Genomic DNA, 22,485 nt, shown 5'->3' with positions numbered 1-22,485 from the left:
TTCTCTGTATAGCACTTTGTTAGAATTCCTTTGCTCACTACCCTGAGTCTCTCCCTGGAAAATGGAGAAGAAGGGAATTTGCTTCTTTTGGTAAATCCTACTGGGACTGTATGGGACAAAAATGTTTCCTGGAAAAGGAGAACAAACAAATGAGCAAAAGATCCCAAACAACTAGCCTTTCGGATGAAAACCACAGTTTTTACTAAAAACAGATAGCAGTAAAACAACTCTTGTCAATATAAAGAAAGGCACTCCTTGCAAAATGGAATTCCAGCAGGAGATGAACCTTTCTCCTTCCCAAGCTTAAAAGCATCCCAACCTCACCAAGCATTAAGGCCTCAATGAATTAATCCCTAGGAATTCAAGCAGTGCAACTCCCCCTTTAGCTACCAAGTCACATACCCCCACATCACGCACTCAGCCATCATGCTAAAATGCAGGGGGTGTTGGCTGTGTTTTATATTCTGGCCATACTCCAGCGGGGCTCTTGAAATGTTGCTGTGCTGATGGAATTTAGCTTGGCCACATTTGCAACTGTTACCGAAATCTCAAATGCAATCAGATACAGGTCAGTGTTTTCCATTATACTGAAGTGCATTGCTTTAGAAATCTCTGTGTTAATCGTATCCCTTGTACCTGGTATGAGAAGAGAAATTCAGATGCTAGATTCTAGAAACTGTTGGTTTGAATGAAATTTCTTAAAATCTGCTTAGTGGCATCTCCCATCCCTGCCACTCAGCTAAACTTATCCAACCCAGAAACGCATCCTGACCTCAGCAGCTGAGGGACAGTAAACAATATCCTTCACTCCAGCTCAGCTGTGTTACTGCCAAGATACTCCTGTATCAACTCAGAACACCTGAACTAACCATTTATGAAACCCACTGCTAGCAGAAAGGAAACTCTCACATGTGAGGTCTTGCAGATATCCATAGGGTGTGTAACAGCAGAGCAGTAACCCTACTTTCCATTCCATCAGCATTTCCACAAGGGCTACATCCCCATCCCCCTTGTACTTACTTTACTCCACCACTCATCACTGGTGAAAGATGAGCCTGCCTTCCTGGGACTATAATGCAAGAGGGAATCAATTTCTGTAGGAACTGAAGAATCACAACCAAATGTAATCTGAAGAGCTCCCTGTAAACCGCCCTGTGTAGCTTCATCACAGCTCAAGAATCTGTGAGGGAGGCAGCATCCAGAAAGAAGGAAGTCAGAAACAGTTAAAAGCAGAAAGAAGAAATATTTCAAAACCACCATCCAGCAGGGTTTCTGAGTTTACAGAAATTGGCTAAGGACCACAACAGCACAGAAATGGCAGTCAGCGGGTGTAAGTAGAGCAGATAGGCAAGAGATGAGGATTTAGGAGGAGACAGAACACAGAGCTGTGGGAATCAAGGTGCAGCTATCAGAGGCATGTTTCACATGTGCACAAGGGCATCTCCAACCCCTCAGGACTGTTAGGGACAATATTTGTACAGGTGCTTGCCATACCTTGCAGCTCTACTTTTCCTTGGAAGAGTTGCAGAGTCAAAATTCTTTGGTAATCTCATCTTCAGATTTACTCAACAAGGGTCATAGCCTATCCAGTGTCTGACTTGCTCAGGTCAGTCTATAAGGAAATGAATACCTTTGCTCTCATTCATACCAACCTCATCCTTCTAGCATGCTGGCCCAAACCATACTTTGTTCCTTCTTGCAGAGTCAGTAAAACACTAACAATACACAGGTCTTAAAGTTATGATGGTCCTTGTACCTGGAGTCTCCCAGTCTCACCGAGTTGCACTAGTTTCTCAGGTGAAGGGAGAACATGCATAGGCTCAGCAGGAAACATTCTAGTTCGGGTTTCTGGTGGATACAACATATTTCCTGGAGGGTGCTCCACTATCAGTGCTGCAAGCATGATGTTGTTTTCAATCATCTTCTCATTTCCCTTTTGACCAGCTCACATTCACACAGACACTGCCCGGGAGGCACAGCACCCACTTGTGACAAAAGTCTGCAGACTGCAGCGGTTGCTGCTCAGAAGTGTGGGGGGGGGCACTTCACTCTGCTCTCGAAAGTCAGCACCAAGGTTGTTAGATTTATCCCCAGCATAAGCTCTCTGCACTGACAGAAGTGAGAGGTTAAAACAGACCAGATGAAAACTCTACAGGGAAGCATTTCAGAGGCAGGTCTTCTAGGAAAGCTTTTGCCTCTCTGAGAAGCCCTGGTAGATCAGGAGAAATAAGCTTAGCATCAGATGTCCTTTGCTCAGCCCGATTGTTGGAAGTCTTCTGTTTGCTGGAAAAATGCCAGGCCAGAGCTCTGAACACTGGCAGGAAAAACCTGCTTCCCACTCTGGCAGGAAGACAAAGTCAGCAAGAGGAGAAGACATGGCCACAAACATTTTTCCTGACAGCAACTCAGCTCTAACGCAGCTCATGTTGCACCTCCAAATTGCAGAGGTGACAGACATGTTCTGCTTACTAGAAGAGTGCCAAAGAGAAAAGTATGATCAGTGAATCCTTCGTCCTTCTCCATTATTAAAGAAAATGCTGTTTACCTAAATGAGGAGGAGGCATTCAGCCACATGAGACAGCCACAGGATAGGTGCTCAAAGAACAGATACACCCAATTGAGCAATGCAGAGTATGTATAAAACAGAAGCCTGCTTCCTGAATAAGCCATACCTGCCAAACAAAATGTCTTTTTCTAACACAGGGTGCCTTTGACATTTGCCTTCAGTCGTGAGGAGACTTACAATTCATAAGTGCCATAACCATATATATATAATTCATCAGCTGTCTCCACAGGACTGGAAAATAAATCAGAACAAAACCATAGCCTATCTTAAAGATGCTTATTAACATGTTATTCAATGTGCCAAATTAATTTTGCTTTGTGTAGCTAAAGGATTCCTTTTTTTAGGATTTTTCTTTGTTTTTGAAAGCACTTTACCTTAAAATGTATTACACTTTGAAAGGGGTTTTCTGCTCAGAATTCATGTTGGTTGCTTTGCTTTTTAAAAGCAACATCCTTCTCCCAATATATTGAAACTATGGACAGAAGCCTCACTGCACTCAGAAGCCAAATCAGACCCAAAAGACATAGGCAGTAGGTTTCAGTGCTAGGAAACGAGAAATTTCACAGGTTTGGGAATCATGGCATGGGGGAAAAGAGGAAGGGTCCTAACCATGCCTGGAGAGCAAGGCAAGGTGTAGGGAAAGAAGCAGAGTTCATGTGCCAGTCAAACCTGCATAATGAGGTGCAGCCCAATTCTGCAAAGTGCTGAGGGCTTCTCATAGTGATGAGAACTTGTGGTGCCAAGCCTCTGTTCACTAAATCCTAAATACTCCTATAATGGTTTTAAAAGAGAATTGCCAGTGATTCCTCCCACAACAAAAAGAAAGAATACCCCTACTCTCCCTGCTGCTGGGCCTCCTTACAGCTTTCAATATATGCCCAGTGGTTGATGCTCACTTATTCTATCTGAACTCACCATGCTGTTTATAGACAGTAGCGGAGTCTGGATGTGACCATGATTCCAGGGGGACGGGAATAGGCCCGGGTAGCAGCCCCTGTGTCACATAGCCAGGACTGCATCACTGTGCACATGCTGCTCCATAGAGGAGATCCCTGTCACTGCCTCTACTGATCCTCACACTGCTTGCAGGGATCAGTACTGCAAACAGGCTTCCCAGGAGGCTTTGACTCATGGGTTCTATGTGAGCAGCACTACTACACTTTCTAGGGGAGTTTGTAAAGACTAAATCCTTTTCATTCCTGAAAAGCTGGGGCACAGCTTGCCCTGAGCACCACAGAAAATTAATTCAGTACTTTTTCACTGCCACATGGTTCCAGACAGCCCAGGCCCTGATTCCTCCACCCTTCCAACCCCAGAGTGCTGTAATGGCTCCAATTCCTTCTGCTCTGCTTCTAGATGGCTGGGAGTAGAAGCTAGCAGGTGCCAAAGTAAAGCTTTTAGCATCTCAGTGTAATAGGCAGCAGCTGCAGTATTCTGGGATGCCCCAGCACTAAAAGTAATAGTGACTCTAGAAGAGCTGTTCTTGACACTTGCCACCACACAGCTTGACACATGCTGAGCTGGCCATACCCACTACGGCTTACACCAGTTGTGTTTATAGCTGCAGCCTGGAAGGTATTTTAGGATTAAATCCAAAGTCTGCCACCAGAGACACAGTCTCATACCTTACATGTCTAAATGTTGATTTTTGAATAGCTCTCAAACAAATGGATTTTGTAGGTAGTTAATATATAAAACAGGCATACAGAAGTTCAGACATTTAAGATGTACCTTTGCAGGGAATGCTTAGGAACAAAGCTGAGTGCATGAAAATGGAGGTGAAGCAGTTGTGAGCCAGAAGTGACAGCCTTCAAATACTATCACTCCTGGTTTAACTTCCATTAAAAATGACAGGATAAAATGGCTCTCACAACAGCAGTGCTGTGAGAAGGAACCACTACCAGTGCAGGTATCTCCAAAAAGACAGCAGTAGTCTGAAGAGGAACTCAGATTATCAAATTTATGTAGCTCTACTCCACTTAATTAAAACACTTCTAGTAATTAGGGCATCCCACTGGCTTTCCCTCCTGACTACCTCCAGATCCTCCTCCTCCTTGAAATTCAAATTTGAACTGCCCTGAAGCATGGAGAGTGTTTAAACTCTGGATTCGTTTCAAGTTAATAAGCAGATAATGGCAAGCAATGGAGTTTGGATTGACACTTCCATCAAAGTTCAAGAGAGTAAGACTGAGATCGGAAATATGCATTCACCTCCATTCACAGACAACTGTGGACATTCAGCCTTTCAATCACATCAAGAATTAATCTGTCACATTAAACCTGGTAAATCTGCATAACTTAGATGTGTGGTCAAATAAAGGTAAGTTACTGAACATTGTCATTTTATTGGCAAATTGACTGTAAAATGACCTTTTTTTATCCTATAACTGGGAATTGTCTGAGCTAAGGAAACTCTCAGCAGACAAAAAAATAATGGATTCAGACATATTTCTATTATGTCAGAAAAACAGTCTGCAGAGTAAGGGTCCAAGAAAAGACAGCAACAGCAGAGGGGACTAAATACAAGTATATTGTAAATCAAACCCTGGCACACCAGTATTAATTCCATAGCTGTCAAACCTACTTCCCCCCATACACACACACCTCCTCTCATTTGTGGAAAACCTGCAAGGCTAAAAGAAGGGCATTGCATTAAAGCCAGATTAAGAGAGGCAACCACAATGTCCCTCTTTTTTTCCTTCTTAAAGTAGTCCAGAATCAACAAGGAATCAACAAGGAAGCAACTAGGTCAGATCGACTTTTGCAGCCCAAACCATATTTTATCATTTTGTTCTTGTTCTGAAAAACAAATAAGGAAAGCCATTTTAAAACCTTAAACTATGTTTTCTGCATTTGCATAGATCACATTGTTCAGCTTTGGTAGAAGGTTGAGCATGAGCAGTATCCCACCTCATTAAATCCAGCTACCCTGCAAGCACAAAATGCATTCTATGCCACTGTTAGCAATGTTATTGCAGTTCTACTGCTGTGCTGTTGAATTCAGGAGGGATTCCAGCCTATGTTTCTGCCCATTAGGAAGACTGCCAGCTGCTTATTTGCCTCCACCTTCCTGTTGCCATAACAGTTGATGCTTGAAAGAGGGAAAGATAAAGCCAAAGAAAGGAAAGGGCATTTTGTAGATAAAAGAACCTTATCTGCCAATATCCTTAAGTGATCTTCAGTTCTGAACAAGATACAAGAGTGTAACAACCTGTAAATGGAAAGCAGCTGTTAGAACACCACTAATTACATGGTTCTCCACAGAAATAAGATAACTACCTCTAAGGGTTACATATATCACTCCCTCAACACTACAGGGTCACTATAGCTTTATTAAATTGTCCCAGAAAACAATTCACTCCCTGTTGGGAGATCTTCCACTTGCTTCACTGCAATATTAATAGATCACCCCTTGCTGAGTCTCTCTCAGTGCCATCATCTGTAGAGGACTGGCTCTGACCACTGTACAGCTTCAGAGTTTGTGGGAGGCACAACCCTGTCCGTGACTCTTCAATGAGCTGAGAACTGACAGCTTCCCAGAAGAGTCCCTTAAAGAGAAGCTCCTTCCAGAGGCAGTCTTTTGGGTTGGCACTCTTTTGACTTGCAAAGTAACAGCAAAAAGACTAGAAAGTTAGTATGATTTTTGGTTGAGATGCCAGTGCAAAGCTGTAGTATCTCTTAAGATCAGCTTCCAGTCTGGAGGACAGGAGCATAGAAAACGCTGTATTGTTACAAAAAGGCACAGGAAGCAATCTGGAGAACTGTATGTAGAGAGAGTCTTACTTTCATTTCTGGTAAATTTGAGCAGTGAAGGAATAGGAAAACTGCAAGTTCATGGAGGAGTGAAACACAAGAATCTCTACTCAGAGCTCACCTGCAGAAGGAGAGACGGGAGCTCTCTCTTTGGAACAATCTTTGCAGTCAATGACACACCACCAGCCACATCAGCACCCTGAAGCCTATCTCCATGTGTGGAAGTTCAGCTGCCTTGAAGCTTGATAACAAAGGTAAGAATTCATCATAATCAACATAGTACATATTGAAGCCAGTAGAAAATCTAGGAATTATTTAATAAACTCTCTGAAAGACTTTAGCAGTCTGCACGCCAAACATGAACATACATCACTGTCCAAAGCAAAGGCATTTCTGGGGTCACTCAGGCACTCTAGAGAAGGGGCTAAGACTTACATTGCTTTTGGTAGAGGGCTGCACATACAGAGCTGCAGGAGAGTGAGAGATGAGTCAGGAGAAACACCACAAGAACCAGAAGAGTAGGAGAAGAAAGAAAAAAAAAAAAAACAAAACCAACAGAACAAGCAGATATAGCTTGAAGAATAATTCAGGGAGTGTTGGTGCAAGATATGGGTAACTTCTTAAAAGAGACAAGGAGGAAACACAAACACTAGCTGTTGTACTAGATGAGAAAAGGACCTTAGTTTTTTTTAATTGAGAAGTAACATCAAAGATTCCTATCCTTCCTATATTCTATTATCACCTTCCTTAGAATCAACAACCCAAAGAGATTTGGACTGTGCACAGCAAAGAGTAAGGCCTAGATTTTGAACTTAAGAGACTAGATACACAGTAAAAACATGCAGCCTTATTAAGAGCAGCAACTTTTACAGAGAACTGGATAACAAGCTTGCTTTACCTAATATCAAGATTCCAATAATAATCTGGGCGAGTTAGACCTTGCTCACTTTCTTAATAAATCAGCTGAATGGCTCCTAGAAAGCAGCATCCTAAGGACACCCTCCAGGATTACAGTACAAAGAAAAAGCATCGCCTATTGTAAATCTTTGATTTTATCAATAAAACACTTCGCAGGAAAGAACAGGGGAACAAGTCCTATTTTTCAGAGGCATCTAGTGAAGTTCCCCATGGTGCAGTAATGAATAATTTTTATTTGAGTTGCAAGAAGTAAAATTTGATAATTGTGACCCATGACTGAGGGCAGAAAAAGGGGAATAAATGAACATTTTTCCCTCAAAGACAGATGGTCAACAGCACGCTTCATCAACTCTTAACACTTATATGTATTTTGTTAACATCTGTGAACTGGAGAAGCAATACAATAACAGTATTTTAAATGATATCATTATGTAGGTTTTATATAGGGAGGTGAGACCTTTACCTGACTAACTTAAAATATAAGACTGTCCTAGCAGGTTTTCTAGTTAGTGACTTAATTTTCCCTTCTGCTAAGCCTCTAGTCTAGTAAAGAGTATCACCTGTCTAGTTCAACCACTAACTCTCCCTGTTGAATTGTTTTTTTCAAATATCCAAGAGATTTTATAAGTTTTCTCGTTAATTTACAGAGAATACAAAACAGTTTTATACTATTATTAGCAAGGGCTATAATCAAGAACCATTTGGGAAACCAAGTATACTTCTCCCTGCAGCATTACCCTGGTAGAAAAAGCTAGTAGCCAAATTTCATTTTCATTTCAGATAGAAATTTACTCCTCCACAGTCAGAAAAGCAGAGTTTCATGAAAGGGGTACTAAGATAGAGTTTGTCTTGTCTTATGAAGACAAGGCAAGACATTTGTGCCCAGAAAACATCAAAAGCTCTAGATCTTCATATAGCAGCATATGTCACAGTTGAGACAACCACAATACACAGAGTATCACCCTACAATATCAGAAAGCTTTAAGCATTTGCACAAACAGAGTAAGACCTGCCTCACCAGAAGGCTTCAGGTATCTGCCCATACAGAGCAACATCAGATACTTCTGAAGGCTACAAGCAGCTGCTCTTGTTCTTTACGCCAGCCTTTTGTACCCTTATGGTTCATGCATTGCACCTGTGTGCCCTTTCCTGATGGGTCAGTGCCCCTGGGCACTCCGTGTCTCATTATCTTCAATGCTGCTCACCTGACCCACACAGCTGCAGCCCATTGGGGATGAGGCTCAGAGCACCTCAGCACTCCGTGTCTCATTATCTTCAATGCTGCTCACCTGACCCACACAGCTGCAGCCCATTGGGGATGAGGCTCAGTGCCCCTGGGCACTCCGTGTCTCATTCTCTTCAATGCTGCTCACCTGACCCACACAGCTGCAGCCCATTGGGGTTGAGGCTCTGTTGCAGCCCCACTCCCAATTACCACTAACTGTGTGACTACACTTCATGGTGTGTTTTTATAGGCTGTGCTACTAATGAGCAAAAGAGCACCTAAAAAGAGCACCTAAATATATATTTCATATTGATGACTCTTACACGACTTCAGTATTCTAAGGCTGCTATTGTAGCGGGATTTGTGGCCAGACATAGTTGCTATGGGTCATCGTCAAATCTCTTTCCACTTGAGAGCAGATCTTCATTGTTATGGGGCAGCTGTGCCTTTTCCCGAGTTCCTACAACCATCTGAGGCACCTTTTGCAATAGCTGACCAGAGGCAAAGTTATCCATGTGAAGGTTTCTTCCATTCAGAGAGAGGACAGAACTTCAACAGAAGCTCTGCAATTCCAAAACCAGCAGGGATTTGGAAAAAGACCAGATTCCTAGAAAATAGTTGGTGCCTGTGAACTATTGCTTAGAAAGCTATGGCATTGTCTCCACTCCAAACACTTGGTCCGGCAATGTGTATTTGAGTTTGTATGACATTTGGACCCAGCTCCCTTGTTTGGAGTTGTCCCTACCATGCAAATGTTCATTAATATCATCCTGAAAGAACAATCAATGCAGCCTCTTCTAAAAGTGAGGAACTGTTTAGGCAGTGAAAGAAGTACAAGGCAAGAAGAACATCCCCTCTCTTTGACACAGATAGCTCCACTGATGGGCAGATTTTCCTCCTGCTGTATGTAACTTGATACTTCTAGTATGCAACTTATTATGGTTTGTAAAGCTAAAGATGTGCTGGGTGAAATATTAAAGCTCTCTATTCTCTGCCCTCTTCCTGTCTTTTTAAGGTTATTTCAATAATTAACATGTATCCCCTTAGCCAAAGGAAAACAGTACAGCCAGTTCCTGATTCTGGCATAGATCATCTTGCTGGAGAAGATCTCCATGCAGCCATGTGTGCAAGCATCTGTGAGCAAGTGGCTATGAGTGTCAGCTCTTGAACAGTCTGTGTTGTTAAAGCTTGGGGTAAACACACAGGCCCCCAAATGATAAACTTAAACCATACTAACAACTGTTTGAGAAAGAGTTCCTTCATCAATAACAGCTATTAGCACATCCGAATCTGACTCATCCCTTTTACCATCTGCACAATGTGTCATTTGCACTAATCTCTCATTTTCTTTGCTCCACATTCTTCTTAGCAGTCATGCTTCCCAACTTGCAGGAACATTTGTATGACCCTTCCCTATAAAACAACAATCCCAATGTGTATTTAGATAACAAGAACATTGCACTAATTTGATATTGCCACCTTGGAAATCAATGGGTCAAGAATTGCTAATGAATCACTAATGCTCAGTGGGTGTATCTTTCAACAGGCACTGATTGTACAGATGGGCCATTTCTGTATTTACACAGTATTAATGCATTCTTTTCATCCATACTTTGCTACACACTTCAAGCTATGTTCAGCTAGATTAAGTGTAACAAGCACCCTCATGAAAAGTATGGATGCTAAAGCAACATAGCATTGCAAAGGATTTATGTGGACAATTGTTAAATGACAGAAATATGCCATCACTGCTGGTTTCACAAAGCAAGCATTCTACTTTCAGCACCTTAGGAGTTGATCCATATGGGAGATGTATGGAATATTTTTAAAAGGCATGTCAAGCAAGTTGAGTTTCTCTCAGAATCAAAATCTCAGGACAGCTTTGTGGCACACTTGGATTGCCCTCCTGTTAACTCATCCCTGTCCCACGGCTTTAATTTTGGTGATTTAAAAATAGATCAGCACTTGACAAGTAACAGCCATTTGACAACTATCTGCCATCCTCCTTCTCCTCCCACCTCTCCCCACTGCCAGGGGAATCATGGTGGGAACACCAGCTTAACACTGGGGGTTTTTCTCAATGCTAGATGTTGAACCTCTGTATCTTCTCCTGTTTAGCTCTGCATCAGAAATGGTTGCCTACAATCTCACCTCTAAAATGTTAAATGGCATGACTGTTGGAATATATTTCAGTTAACTGAAGCCTTTGAGAAGAAATCCCTTTAAATTTAACTGCTTCAAAATCAAGACCTTACGCAAAAAAATATGCCTGCCTTTTGGGCAAGTAGGACCTGCTTTGCAAAGAATCAGCACAGATGCTTCCAAGTCATCAACAGAAGCACAAACCTTGTCTTTTAGCAGCAGCTCTTGAATCCTCAGGGTTATCCTAACCCTTCTCCATCTCCGGCCCATCTTCCATAATTAGAGCCTTTCACACCAGCCCACATCTCTCACATCTACTGCACTGTTCACCTTGAACAGCAGCATACATGTTCTGGCACCAGCAAATGAAACAGCATTTAGAGACAGCAGTAGCAAAGTGCTTTCTCTGAAGCAGCATTTTGACTAAGTTTTCTTGTTTTATAACCACAGCCACAGAAGTCCATGTGCGAGATTGTGTTTGATTTATTCTCCAGCTTCAGCTAAGAGAGTTGTAAAAGCCTAGTTAAGAAAAAGCAAGCTCTTGGGAGTTGGCTTAAATGTGCTTTGTACTTATCCGTACCTTAACAAAAAAAAAAAAAATGCAGCAAAGATGGCAATAAAAACTCCTCTTATGGGACATTAGCATGGTCAACGATGGGAGTCCCACATGGTTGGAACTGGATTTTACAAAGCAATACAGAAACTGGAAAGGGTACACAGAACCACAGAAACCACTAAAAGAGAGAAAGTACCCTACACAGAGAATCTGAAAGGGCTCAGTTGGCTTCATCTCTTAAAAATAATGTGAGAGGTAAGGCAATTACAACACATAAATCCCCTCAAAGGGAGGAACTATCAGTTATTAGAGGCCTCTTTAATCTAGCACTGAATAACCTAACAAACCAGTTGTTGGAACCTAAAGGCAAATTGAAAGCAAGACACTTCTCCCTCCCACACACTGCTTTCTAGTTTGTGTTAATTAAAAACTGCCAGAAGCAGTGCACCTACCAATCTTCAGACCAAGTTTAGCTGCTCCCTCTCACTGTTATGCTCTAGTAAAATATGTATTCTTAGCACATACAGTTCTGAAGACTGAGACACAAATACTTAGAATATACATAAAGTCAAACTAGATAGATTTGTCTTTAAATTATGGGCCTGAAAATCCATTTTTCAGCAGATCACCATGTTCACAATGCATTTGAGGGAATAGATGAAAATGGGAGAGAAACATGGGTATTCAAGAGTTTCAGCTGCGTTCAGTATCAATGGCAAATGAGTTCTTAAACAAAACAAACAAACTACAGTTAGGATGCTTTCTGTTTGTCTTCAGGATTTCAACTCACCTTTTGAAAAAACCCCAGAGATTTAAGTTGTAACAAAAGGTAAAATTCTCTCTGATCACTTGTATTTACAAGCTGTCCTCACTAGATTTTTAAAAATTTGCTTCTTCTACAATCATAGAAAATGTATATACATCACTCAGTGCAAAGATGAAACTCAAGGCTTCAGAAACCACATGGTGGAAAATACTTTGGAAAATCATGGAAAGGTTAGGTGAGACAGTCCAGCTGCTGAAAGAAAGGAGTATGAGCCACAGTTCACAGGAGAGTTTGGGGCTGGTGTATTTTCCACTTGGGTTTGGTCAATAAATGGGACAAGAGGTGGCTGGGGATTGGAAAAGGGAGTGTTTGGTACCAGGCAGGTACACAAAGGTGTTACTCACTTTTAGACTGGATGGTTTAAATCCTCAGTAAAAACTACTACGCAGACTTCTGAAAAAGCTACTCAGTGGCAGTGGCAGTTGAATAATTGGGAACACTGTGCACAAGAATGGCCTTTTCTTTTTTAATAAGCCACATCAATTATTTGAGTACTGACTATAACCCTTCCCCTCCCTAATAAACTGCCTGCAATATAGATGGCAATCATGTCTGAACAGTATCAAAGTCACAAAACTGAAAGGTTAAACAAACAAACAAAAAATCCCAAAGGTTTTGCTTTCTCTTACTTCAATGGGAAATGACTACAACTTACCATAACCATCCATAAATTCTCATCCTCCTAGTCTGTTCCACATACTTCTCATCACAGAAACTCAACTCAGGCAAAAACTAAGAAGATAGGCCATTCTCTTAGTGTCTGCCTCTTTATTCTGAAGGATGTGATAAAACAGCGTCAATTTCTAATCATCCATCTTAACACACACATGGGCTGCACATGGACACCACAGCCAAATATTCAGAGCAGGTCACTAACAAGCTGGTTCACGCTGTAGCTGTGAAGATCTGTCTACACAGCAGCCCTTCTGCTATCAGGCACAACTGGTTTGCAGGCCAAGGCAAGTCACTGCATGCCTTAGCCCAGGCCAGTCAACATCAATATTGTTCCCAAAGTCCCCTAAGAACATGGAACAAAATTCTTCCTGTTTCCTCTTCCCCTTGCACTAGAACAGTCTATAGGCCAAAGAAAGATTTCATGTGATCCAAGTGCTCTGAAACTCCAAGGTGATTTAGGAATGCCATGTTCAACAGCATAACCACTTCCATCTCCAGCAGACAGCAGGAACACAGCTCTGAGCAAACACAACAATTTCAATACATCAGCAATGTCCTACGAGAATAGAGATCAGTAAAGCACCAGGACACCAGTTTTTCTTTGAAAACATATATTGCATATATGATCTCCTCTTTGGCATCATACAGACCAGACCATGCATTTTGCTTTTCTTTTACAAAAACAACAAAGCACATTGATTTCTTGGAGACAAGAGAAACAGGTCTTACCCACAGAGCTCCTATCAAGCTGGGGCATTTAAATCTATTCAAATCACAGTGAGGAGATGAGACCCTAGAGGTAAATTCAGCCATATACTTTCCAGAGGAGGGTCTCTTCCCTCTGGTTTAACCTGCTAGGCTTTACCCTGGCTTAAAGCTGACTGCCCATCTCCTAAACATCACTTAACTCTTCACAAACAAGCAAAAGCCAGGACAATCCCAGCCTGCTCTCAGCTTCTCCCTTTCAATCATGATAAGAGTCTTCTTACTGGAGAGAGCAAGTTAGTTGCTAGAGAAAACTTTATCTGAAGCATTCCATGTGCAAAAAGATAACCCCCAAAACAGACCTCTAACCTGAGAGATGCAGACTTCAACCCACCTGATGAATGGAGGAACTACTGCTCCACTATTAATTTAAAGACTGTTGTGCAGCTTCAGCATGCCTGAATCTCTTGCCACCACTTATCCTTGTGATTCAGGTGTCTGTCTCTCTCCAGTATGCTAGCATTTTGTGGAAAGCTTTCTCTTACAACTCTGACCCAAAAATGAGCAATCATTGTGACAATGAAAATCTTCTTCTAGCAGCAGGCTATCTTCTATCTTTCCACAACTGGCAAAATATCTCACCAATACTGCATATTGCTGTTAAATCAGCAGCTACACTGAAGATTTTACCTGCAAAACCACAGATCAGATTTTACACGTTTAAGGCATTTATTTAGCAACAACCAACAAAACTTCAATGGGAAAAACAATATACCCTTTGCATTGCCTCTCTTTATTCATGGTTTGGACAGAATTCATTAGATTCAAGAAAATTCTGTGGAAACAAGGCAAAGCCTCTAGAAGATGTTTTTGATTTAAAACCACTCCCACTCCCTTTAACCAAAAGTTAAACCTTAAAATGTGGAATAGATGAGTGTGTTTGAAAGTTCATGGTGCAAAATAGAGGAGGATGGCAAAACCGCCTTGATTTGTCAAAAAATACAGCTATCCCACTCTACATAAACACAGTCCTCTCACTTCCCTTTTTTCTCTCTATTTCTATCCACCCTGCAACAAAATCAATATATACGAATATCAGCAGCAACTTTGACGATAGGCAATGATCCTTTTTGGCATCAGTCTGTGACAAGATTGTTGATTCTCTATCTTTAAATTGCATCATAGCTGTGTAAAATACGCAGTGATATCCCAGCCGTGAACTCCTCACATCCGCTGTCGATACCTCAGCAAGATCCAGACTGCTGTCGCAGCAAGCGCCAGGCCTGGCACAAGAATGGCTGCCAGAGGAAGCCCACCTGATTCTCCATCTCCTCCATGACCCACAGGGCCATTCTGTGGTTGCAACTACAAGGAAAAAAAATTATTTATGTCAGAACCCATAACAAGAGAGCCCCCAGTTCTGTGTCTGGACCAGGTGGTTCTGAGTTTCCCAAGGTACCTGCAGACTCCACACATTAAGGGTTAAAACAGCTTAGGATGGACTGAACTTAAATGCAGGGTACCCAGTCACTACCAGGCATCTTCATGTTTCTCTGCCACTTTCTAAACTAGGACTCAAGTGGAGCAGGACACACCTCATACAGCAGAAAAATGACACACACATACCCTTTCACCCCTTGAAGCACTTGCCACCATACCATTTCCTGCTCTCTTTACCAGGAAAAAGACATCAATAATTCTCTCTGGTTTTCTTACCTGCCTTATACACTGGTCCAGCAGACATACTCCTTTGTTAAGGGAGTAGAAAAGGGATCCCAGTAGATCAGTATTGATCTATTCATCTATTTGGGTAGATCAGTATTTCTTTAATCAACTTCCATGCTATCTTGGGATTAAGGGTTTATCTCTTTTTACATATAAAATGGTGCCAGTATATTTAAAGTATAGCAGTCCATATTTCCTATTATTGTAAAATCATTTATGTTGGAAGGACCTCTAAGTTCATTAACCCAGCACTGCCAAATTTACCATTAAACTAAGCACCACAACTGCACGTTTTTTAAATGCCTTCAGGGATGGTGACTCAACCACTTCCCTCAGCAGCCTGTTCCACTGCTTGACAACCTTTTTTCAGTGAAGAAATTCCTAATACCCAATCTAAACTTGAGCTGATGCAACTTGAGGATGTCTCCATTTATCCTGTCATTTGTTGCCTGGGAGAAGAGACCAATCTCCCCCGGATACAGCCTCCTTCCAGGCAGCTATGGAGAGCAATAGGGTCCTCCTGAGCTAAACACCCCCAGCTCCCTCAGCTGCTCCTCATCAGACTTGTGCTCTAGATCCTTCACCTGTTTTATCACCCTTCTCTGGACATGCTCCAGCACCTCAGTGTCTGTCTTGTAGTGTTGGGCTGTACACACAGTTCAACACTAACTTGGGTGATGGCCTCTGAAACAAAAGGACTTCTGTCTCCAGTAAGATTGTGGCCACTGAAATAAAACTGGGCAACTTGAGATTCTGTCTTCACGCACAAAACTTTACCTCTGAGAAAGGAGAACAGTGAGCAAACACAACACACTCCAGCAAAACAAAGACCTGGGGACATCTCCAAACTCACCTTTTCACTGATACAAAGGTTACACTGGTTACAAAGTTATACAGAGACAATTACAGCTGAGGCAATGACAGAAGGTCATAGGTCAAACAAAATTTTTATATGCATGTATCACACTGAGCACCTGGACACAGTACTCTTCTTCCTCATGAAACAGCCCCCAGTCATAGAAACCATTCTAAACTGAGCCAGAAATAGCCCCAAGGAAGAGGTAAAACATACCCTGCGCTGAATTTTCAGAGACACGTAATATCCTGCATTCCTGAACAGTTCCACAGCATCCTTGTGCCGCAAATCCTTCAAGTCTTTGCCATTGATCTAGCAAAAAAGGAAAAGGAGAGCCAGATGCTGAAGGTAAAGAAAGCAAATTTTTAATGATGCAGGCTAACATATGAAATATAAGACAAAAATCTTCATGTTTCACAAAATTCTGCATTTGGGGCATAATACTATAGTCATAAAGATTCTACCTAATTAATTAATATGATGATGTATTTTTATATGTTGAGACAGAACACGAGAAACTCCAAGTGTTCAACTCCAAACATAGAGGTACTGAAAAAAACTACCTGGAAGCAAAATAAGAATAAAAGACCACAGTTGTGTCAATAGCAGCTTCTGATGCTGTTGCTTTACTGGAAACAAATCAAAGGTGTGATTCTGACAGCTAATAAACATAAAAGAGCAGCTACAGCAAAATTATTATTTTAAGTCTCTTCCCTTGTTTCATCCACTGGTGTACCTTTGAAATCTCTCTGTTTGAGAGAGTGTTGTAAACACACTTTTATAAGCACACTGATGTAGCAAAGCCAACCAAAAAAAATAAATTACATACATACATACTTGGCATCCACTTGATCCACTTGCAAATGCTAGGATTTCTCTGAATTTAAAATTATATATCATGGCACAGGGTTTTATAACCCACTTGATTTCATTCAGTGAGTGAATTCATCCTACCTTTTCATTTGCACCCCCATTATCCCTAACTGTATCCCCTAAGATCACATCCAGTGCCTCCCTTCTCTTCATATTTAGACAACCCAAACACAAGTACATAAATATTAAACTATCAGGAAAAAGAGAATATTCTCTGTTTAACTTAATATCACTTTCTGGATCAATAATAGGCTCCAATTAGTGCAAGGCAGTCTATAGAGGCTAAAAAGATCACACATGGAACATAATAAGCAAAAGTAAAATAAAACTAGGGAGTACAAAAAGGTTGTGTATCATACTAGGAGAGGCTACTTTTTCACCCATCACTTTGTAAAGCTTGTTTCTTGCATGATTGCCAGCTATCTGAAGAACCAGTGGGCGCAAACATCAGACACTTGAAAACAATTTTCTAAAAGGAGAAGCAGCCTATATTATTCTTGAGGAGCTGAAATGAAGAGAAGAATATTATGGCCTAAAAATTTTATTGTTTAAAAACTCCCTGTGCAAAAGGATTAGAAATCATGGATTACCAGTCAAAAAATGGAAATTTAAGAGGTGGAAAACCTTTACTTACACATGTGTAAACAATAATCCATAGTGAGCAAGAGAATGCTTGATGGATTCTAAAACCTTAGGGAGGCAAGTCACAGAGAAAACACAAGCACAGCACCACAGAGCACTTCTGTGGCAAATCAAGAAGGCAGAGGAGATAATCCCATGTGTAGAGGCACTCATCTCCCTAGTGCTCAGAGCTCTCCCCAGACCCCGCAAGGCAACTCCTCCATGGAGTGTGCTTGGGATCATCTAATTCATTCACCACATCCTCTCTATGCACTGTGAAGGAAAACCTGCCTCTCACATCACGTCACTGATCAAGAACACAGGGGACAACAGAAGAAAGGGCTTACCGCTAAAATTTTATCTCCTTCTTGTAATCGGCCATCAAGGTAAGCTGCCCCATCCTTTTTGATCCAGCTGACATAGATGCTGTTGTCATTGGCAATGTACTGCTGATCTGTCCCACCGACAATGTTGAAGCCCAAGCCTAAGGCAAGCCAAAGAGAAAGCTGATGAGAAAAAGCTCAAAGCTTCAAATGTTCTGCTGTTTCGCTTGTTGGGGACTGGACCCTCCCGCATTGTCTTGCTTTCTCCAGCATACAAAAACACACAGCACACAAGTCTCCATTATCCTTTCCAACCACCCTTCCATTGTCTAGAAGTTTTCCTCATAAAACTGGTCTTGAAAGCAGAGGAGAGACACTAAATACCTGAGGACCCCATTTGTGTAACACTTCATTACACAAAACACCTGTGAGCTGTTTCAGGTGAGCGCTGGGGAATAGTGAGGAGCCTGCCATCATTTCTGACATGCTGATTCAGCCCTCAGCAGGAATAAACTTCTTCAGCACAACATGAAAGAAAATGGAAGTATTCTGCATTTCACATGAGATTATAGTAAATCACTACCTTTGAGCTACAAGAAATCACCTCTGACAAGCATTTTGTGAGCTGGGAAACAGGGTAAGGAAAGGCAAGGAGCATTAGACCCTGTCTACAGATGAGGAAACAGGCAAGGAGAACTGTGCTACCAGCTTGAGAGCACCTAGAGCTCAGAAGACTCCCCTTCCACATCCCAGGAGCTGGAAATGGTGTGCTTTGCCTCCAAGAATAAGATTAGGCTCCATGAAGCTACTTCAAATTGTACAAAATCACTTTGTTCTGTTTCATGAATTCAAACATGATAGGAAATAAAGACAAAGTTTGCAGATTTAATGCAAAACAAAAGGGAATACACATACATTTATTAAAACTGATGTCCACTATGCATTTTTGCCATTTTGCATTATTCTTTAAAGGAAGCCTCAGTTACAGATATCTAGCTGGATCCAGCTTCTGGATTAAAGTTAAGACTTCTTGTTTCATTGAAACCCAGAAGAACAAATAGAATTTTTAATCTGGAAAACCAAAGATTACGAGATTTCCCACTGCACATGCAGCTAAGTTTCTCTCTAAATAAAAATACATGACAAGGGACAGGAAAGACTCCCTAAGAGGCTTGCAATGAAAAAAAGAAAGAAAAGCCAAGGAAAAAGAAAAAAAAAAGCAAATACGCAATCAAAGTAAATGGAAAAAAAACCCAACTTTTTTTTTCTGATGTGAGCCAGTCATCCAAAAGCTATTGTCAAGAACAACTGAGGGCAAGTTCTGCCCACGTTCAGCCAGATTGATTTATTTGTTTTTGTTTTCTTTCTTGTTTTCTCTCTAACTTTGGGACTGGAAACCTGGGAAGTAGTTTCAAATGAAAGTAAAACCACCTTATGCCTTCTGGGAAGCAGCATTTTAAATCAGTCACAGGAGATCAAAGCATTTACAAAATGAGTCATGGTATTTTAAGTGTGCATATACAGCTGGGAAGTGAAGAAATATTAGCAGTAATTTTGCCACACCTTTTTTTTCCCTTCCCTTCCTGGCAGCTTCAGACAAGTGAGGGAAAAATGAAAGCGAGAGAAAATTGAAGAAATACTGACATTTCAACTAGAATAATATCTATTCCAAGAAGGGCCTGTTGCACACAGTAATACACCTTTCAATAGAAAATGAAAAGAAAAAAAATTAAAAATCCACACTCCTAAAAATTATTTGCCATAAAGCAAATAACTTAGGAAAGGGGAAAATCAATACTACAGAAAGTGTAAGGTTTAATCAACATTTATTAAAAAGTCAGAGAAAAGGAATCAGGATGTTAGAATACAGTGATTTTCTCTCATATATTAAACCTCTAAAATAGGTGTGTGTGTGTGTATATATATATATATATATATATATATATATATATGTATATGTATGAAACAGTATAAATTTTGCAACTTTTTACCCATGACTGGAAAAATAATCAAGATCCACAGCTTTCATCAGTAGAAGCAGATCTTCATGACACAGAGGCAGCAGTTTGTGCTAGACCAAATTAAGTATTCACAGGGCTTTTTCACTGTGTCTTTCCTTTCCAGCACTCAGACTTGCACTCTGCCTAAAAATATCTTCCCTATCAATCCTCAAGCTCTTTGCTATTCTCTTCCTTCCAGTTCATGCAGCCACAGAAAGAGACAGAGTGCAGCTGGAAGAAAAGGAGCAAGGGGAGAGAGCACATAGCACTAAATCTCTTGTCTATAAGGGACCAGAAGCAGAATGGCAGAGCTTTAAAAGCAGGCTCTGGGCTTAACTACTGACCCTCCCTGAGGCTGCAGACGTCCCTATGCCTCACTAACCCTCTTTGAACTAAAAAAAGTCCCCCAAAAATGCCTTAAAAAAAAAACCAGGACTGGCAGGATTAGGAAATGAGAGACTGAATACAAGAAAATTTGAAAAAGACAAATATACACTGTTGTGCCACTGGAAATATATTCACAACCAATGCAAACTTTTGCCAGAGATGTTTAGCATCAGATCTATTTTAAAAGTTGCAGTCAAAACTCCAGTTCAAGAGATTACAGTACCCAATTGTACTTCACAGATAAATGTTCTGTTCCTTCCACAGAAATGAATAATAGTTCACATAGCAAGTGCATCAAGGCCAGAAGGGGATGTAGGACCTCCAAATCAAGTAACATAGTTAGAAACCTAAATCAAAAGATGCACAGCCCATCTCGATGACTGGACAAATGCTGCTCATGGTAATTGAGACTGAAATCACAGTGGTCACATTCAAGACCATTCTCAACTCTGCCCTTTAACATTCCCTTATACCTTCCTTAAAATTTTAGCTCCCCTGATGTATGGAAACAGCACTACCATCGGAGCCTGCTTCATTTGGCACAGTTTTCCCTGAAAAGCACAGCTTCCTTAGCTTAAGCTCATGGCTATGCAGGTAGGGCTACACATCTTTCAGACCAGAGGCCAATCTGGCAAGCAGGAGATGCAAAGGGCTGCTCGCACCCTCTGGGTTCTGATCACCAGCATGAGGGCCAGGACCAGCACCAGCCCTGCACAGGACCTACCTCCACCAGAGAAAGGAAACACACACACCAACAACGTGGGTGCTGGGGTCTCTGGGGAGCCCCTGGAGCCAAGGCTGCCCAGCAGCCACACCCAGTAGTTGTGCAGAACAGAAGGGCTGCCACGTTTTCATTCCTACTCATTTAAATTAAAGAGAAGGCCTCAAACACCGAAGTACAACTCTAGCTCCAAAAGCCCTCCTGGAGCCTGCCATTCGCTATAGCCAGGATTTTGGTCCAGAGCTGTACATTTCATGCCAACTTGCCTCATTTCTGAAAGCGTCATTTGAATGGCACCATAAATCCTATAAAAAATGTATGGTTTCCATGAGCGCACCTGCTGTTGAGACATGAAAAGCAAAGCCAAAAAACGCCCCACGAACTGCCCTATTCCCTCCTCCTTCCAGCGTATGCTCCTCTCTCCCACCACCCTAAAGCATCTCCAGGTACGCTGCACCAGGAACGCCAAGCTGACAATACAGGGGACGGCCACTTGGGCACATGATTTCCAAATGGCCCCCGACTCAGAGCATCCAACGCGGCTGGGCGCTCAGCAGCTGCCGCCTCACTTGGAAGCAACAGCTCCACCGGAGATGGCAACTTCCAGGGGAAACCGGAGGCGAGTTATCCGCAGGGACACCAGACTCCACCGGAGCTCCCGCAGAGGACGGACTCTGACCCAGCCAGCTCTCCCTCACGCACAGCACGGGTTATTCCCGCAGCGGCGTATCCGCCACGGCTATTTCCAGGGGAGGCCCCTGGGCCCAGCACCTCTAGGGCGCTGCGCTTCTTTCCTCGCCGCCGGGACCCTCCCTCCGGTGCCCGCCACGGCCGTCCCGCCGGCCGCCGCCACCCCGGGCTTCCGCTCCGGCCTCACCGGGGGCTGCGCGGCCTCGGCGGCGCTGCTCCGGCCCGGGAGGGGCCGCGGACCCAGCGCGGAGAGGCCGCCCCTGCCTTACCTGAGGGTCTGCGGGTGAGGCTGATGATCTCCTCGGCGTAGCCGCCACCCGCCACGCTGCCGTTCATGCTGCGGCCTGAAGGAGAACTCGGCTCCCGGGGCAGCCGCTCTCACCTCCTGGGCCGCCGCCGGCCGCGCCGCGGAGCGCTGGGAGTTGTAGTCCCCGCGGGACGGGGCTGCTCCCACCGGCGCTCGCCGCAGAGGCGGAAGAGCAGCGGGCCCAGGGGAGCGCGGCAGAGCGTCCTCCTGCCCCCGCACCTTCCCAGGCCCCTGCGCGGCATCTGTGCCTGGCCCTGCCTTGCTCCCCAGGCTGGAGCTGGTTTCCTTAGGAAGGTTAAGGAGTAGGCCATAGTTGTCTGGGGTAGGCGTAGGAGAGAAGAAAGGGGATAGATGACCTGTTCCCAGCCCTTTTAATTGTCCTCACAGCAAACTGAAAAACAGATCAGACCGTGCTGGGCAGGAAAAAAGCCCAATACAGGCAAGTAGCACAGACAAGTAGCACAGACAGCATCCATGCCAACGCCGAGTTACCCTGCGGTGCAATAAAGTGATCTAGATTCAGAAACACAAACGGTGCATAGAAACACCGTGCCGCTCTGGGACAAGAAATACTTAACTAGATCCTGTAGAAGGTGTTTGGTTTGAGGATTTGAGA

At 42.7% G+C, this 22,485-nt stretch overlaps 1 protein-coding gene across 1 annotated transcript; it reads right to left on the bottom strand.

Moving 5' to 3' along the window:
* Positions 1-13,255: 13,255 nt before the first annotated feature.
* On the bottom strand, positions 13,256-22,047 carry LOC119702085 (synaptojanin-2-binding protein-like). The gene is made up of 4 exons (XM_038139563.1): positions 21,832-22,047; positions 17,789-17,925; positions 16,164-16,259; positions 13,256-14,731 (listed from the first exon to the last, which is right to left on the bottom strand). The coding sequence occupies exons 1-4, from the start codon at positions 21,896-21,898 to the stop codon at positions 14,591-14,593; spliced, it is 441 nt and encodes a 146-aa protein (XP_037995491.1). The 5' UTR covers positions 21,899-22,047; the 3' UTR covers positions 13,256-14,590.
* Positions 22,048-22,485: the final 438 nt, after the last annotated feature.

Source organism: Motacilla alba, chromosome 5 (assembly GCF_015832195.1).
Source record: "Motacilla alba alba isolate MOTALB_02 chromosome 5, Motacilla_alba_V1.0_pri, whole genome shotgun sequence".
In the NCBI taxonomy this organism is placed as follows: Eukaryota; Metazoa; Chordata; class Aves; order Passeriformes; family Motacillidae; genus Motacilla; species Motacilla alba.
This window is presented reverse-complemented; position numbering and strand designations above follow the sequence as displayed.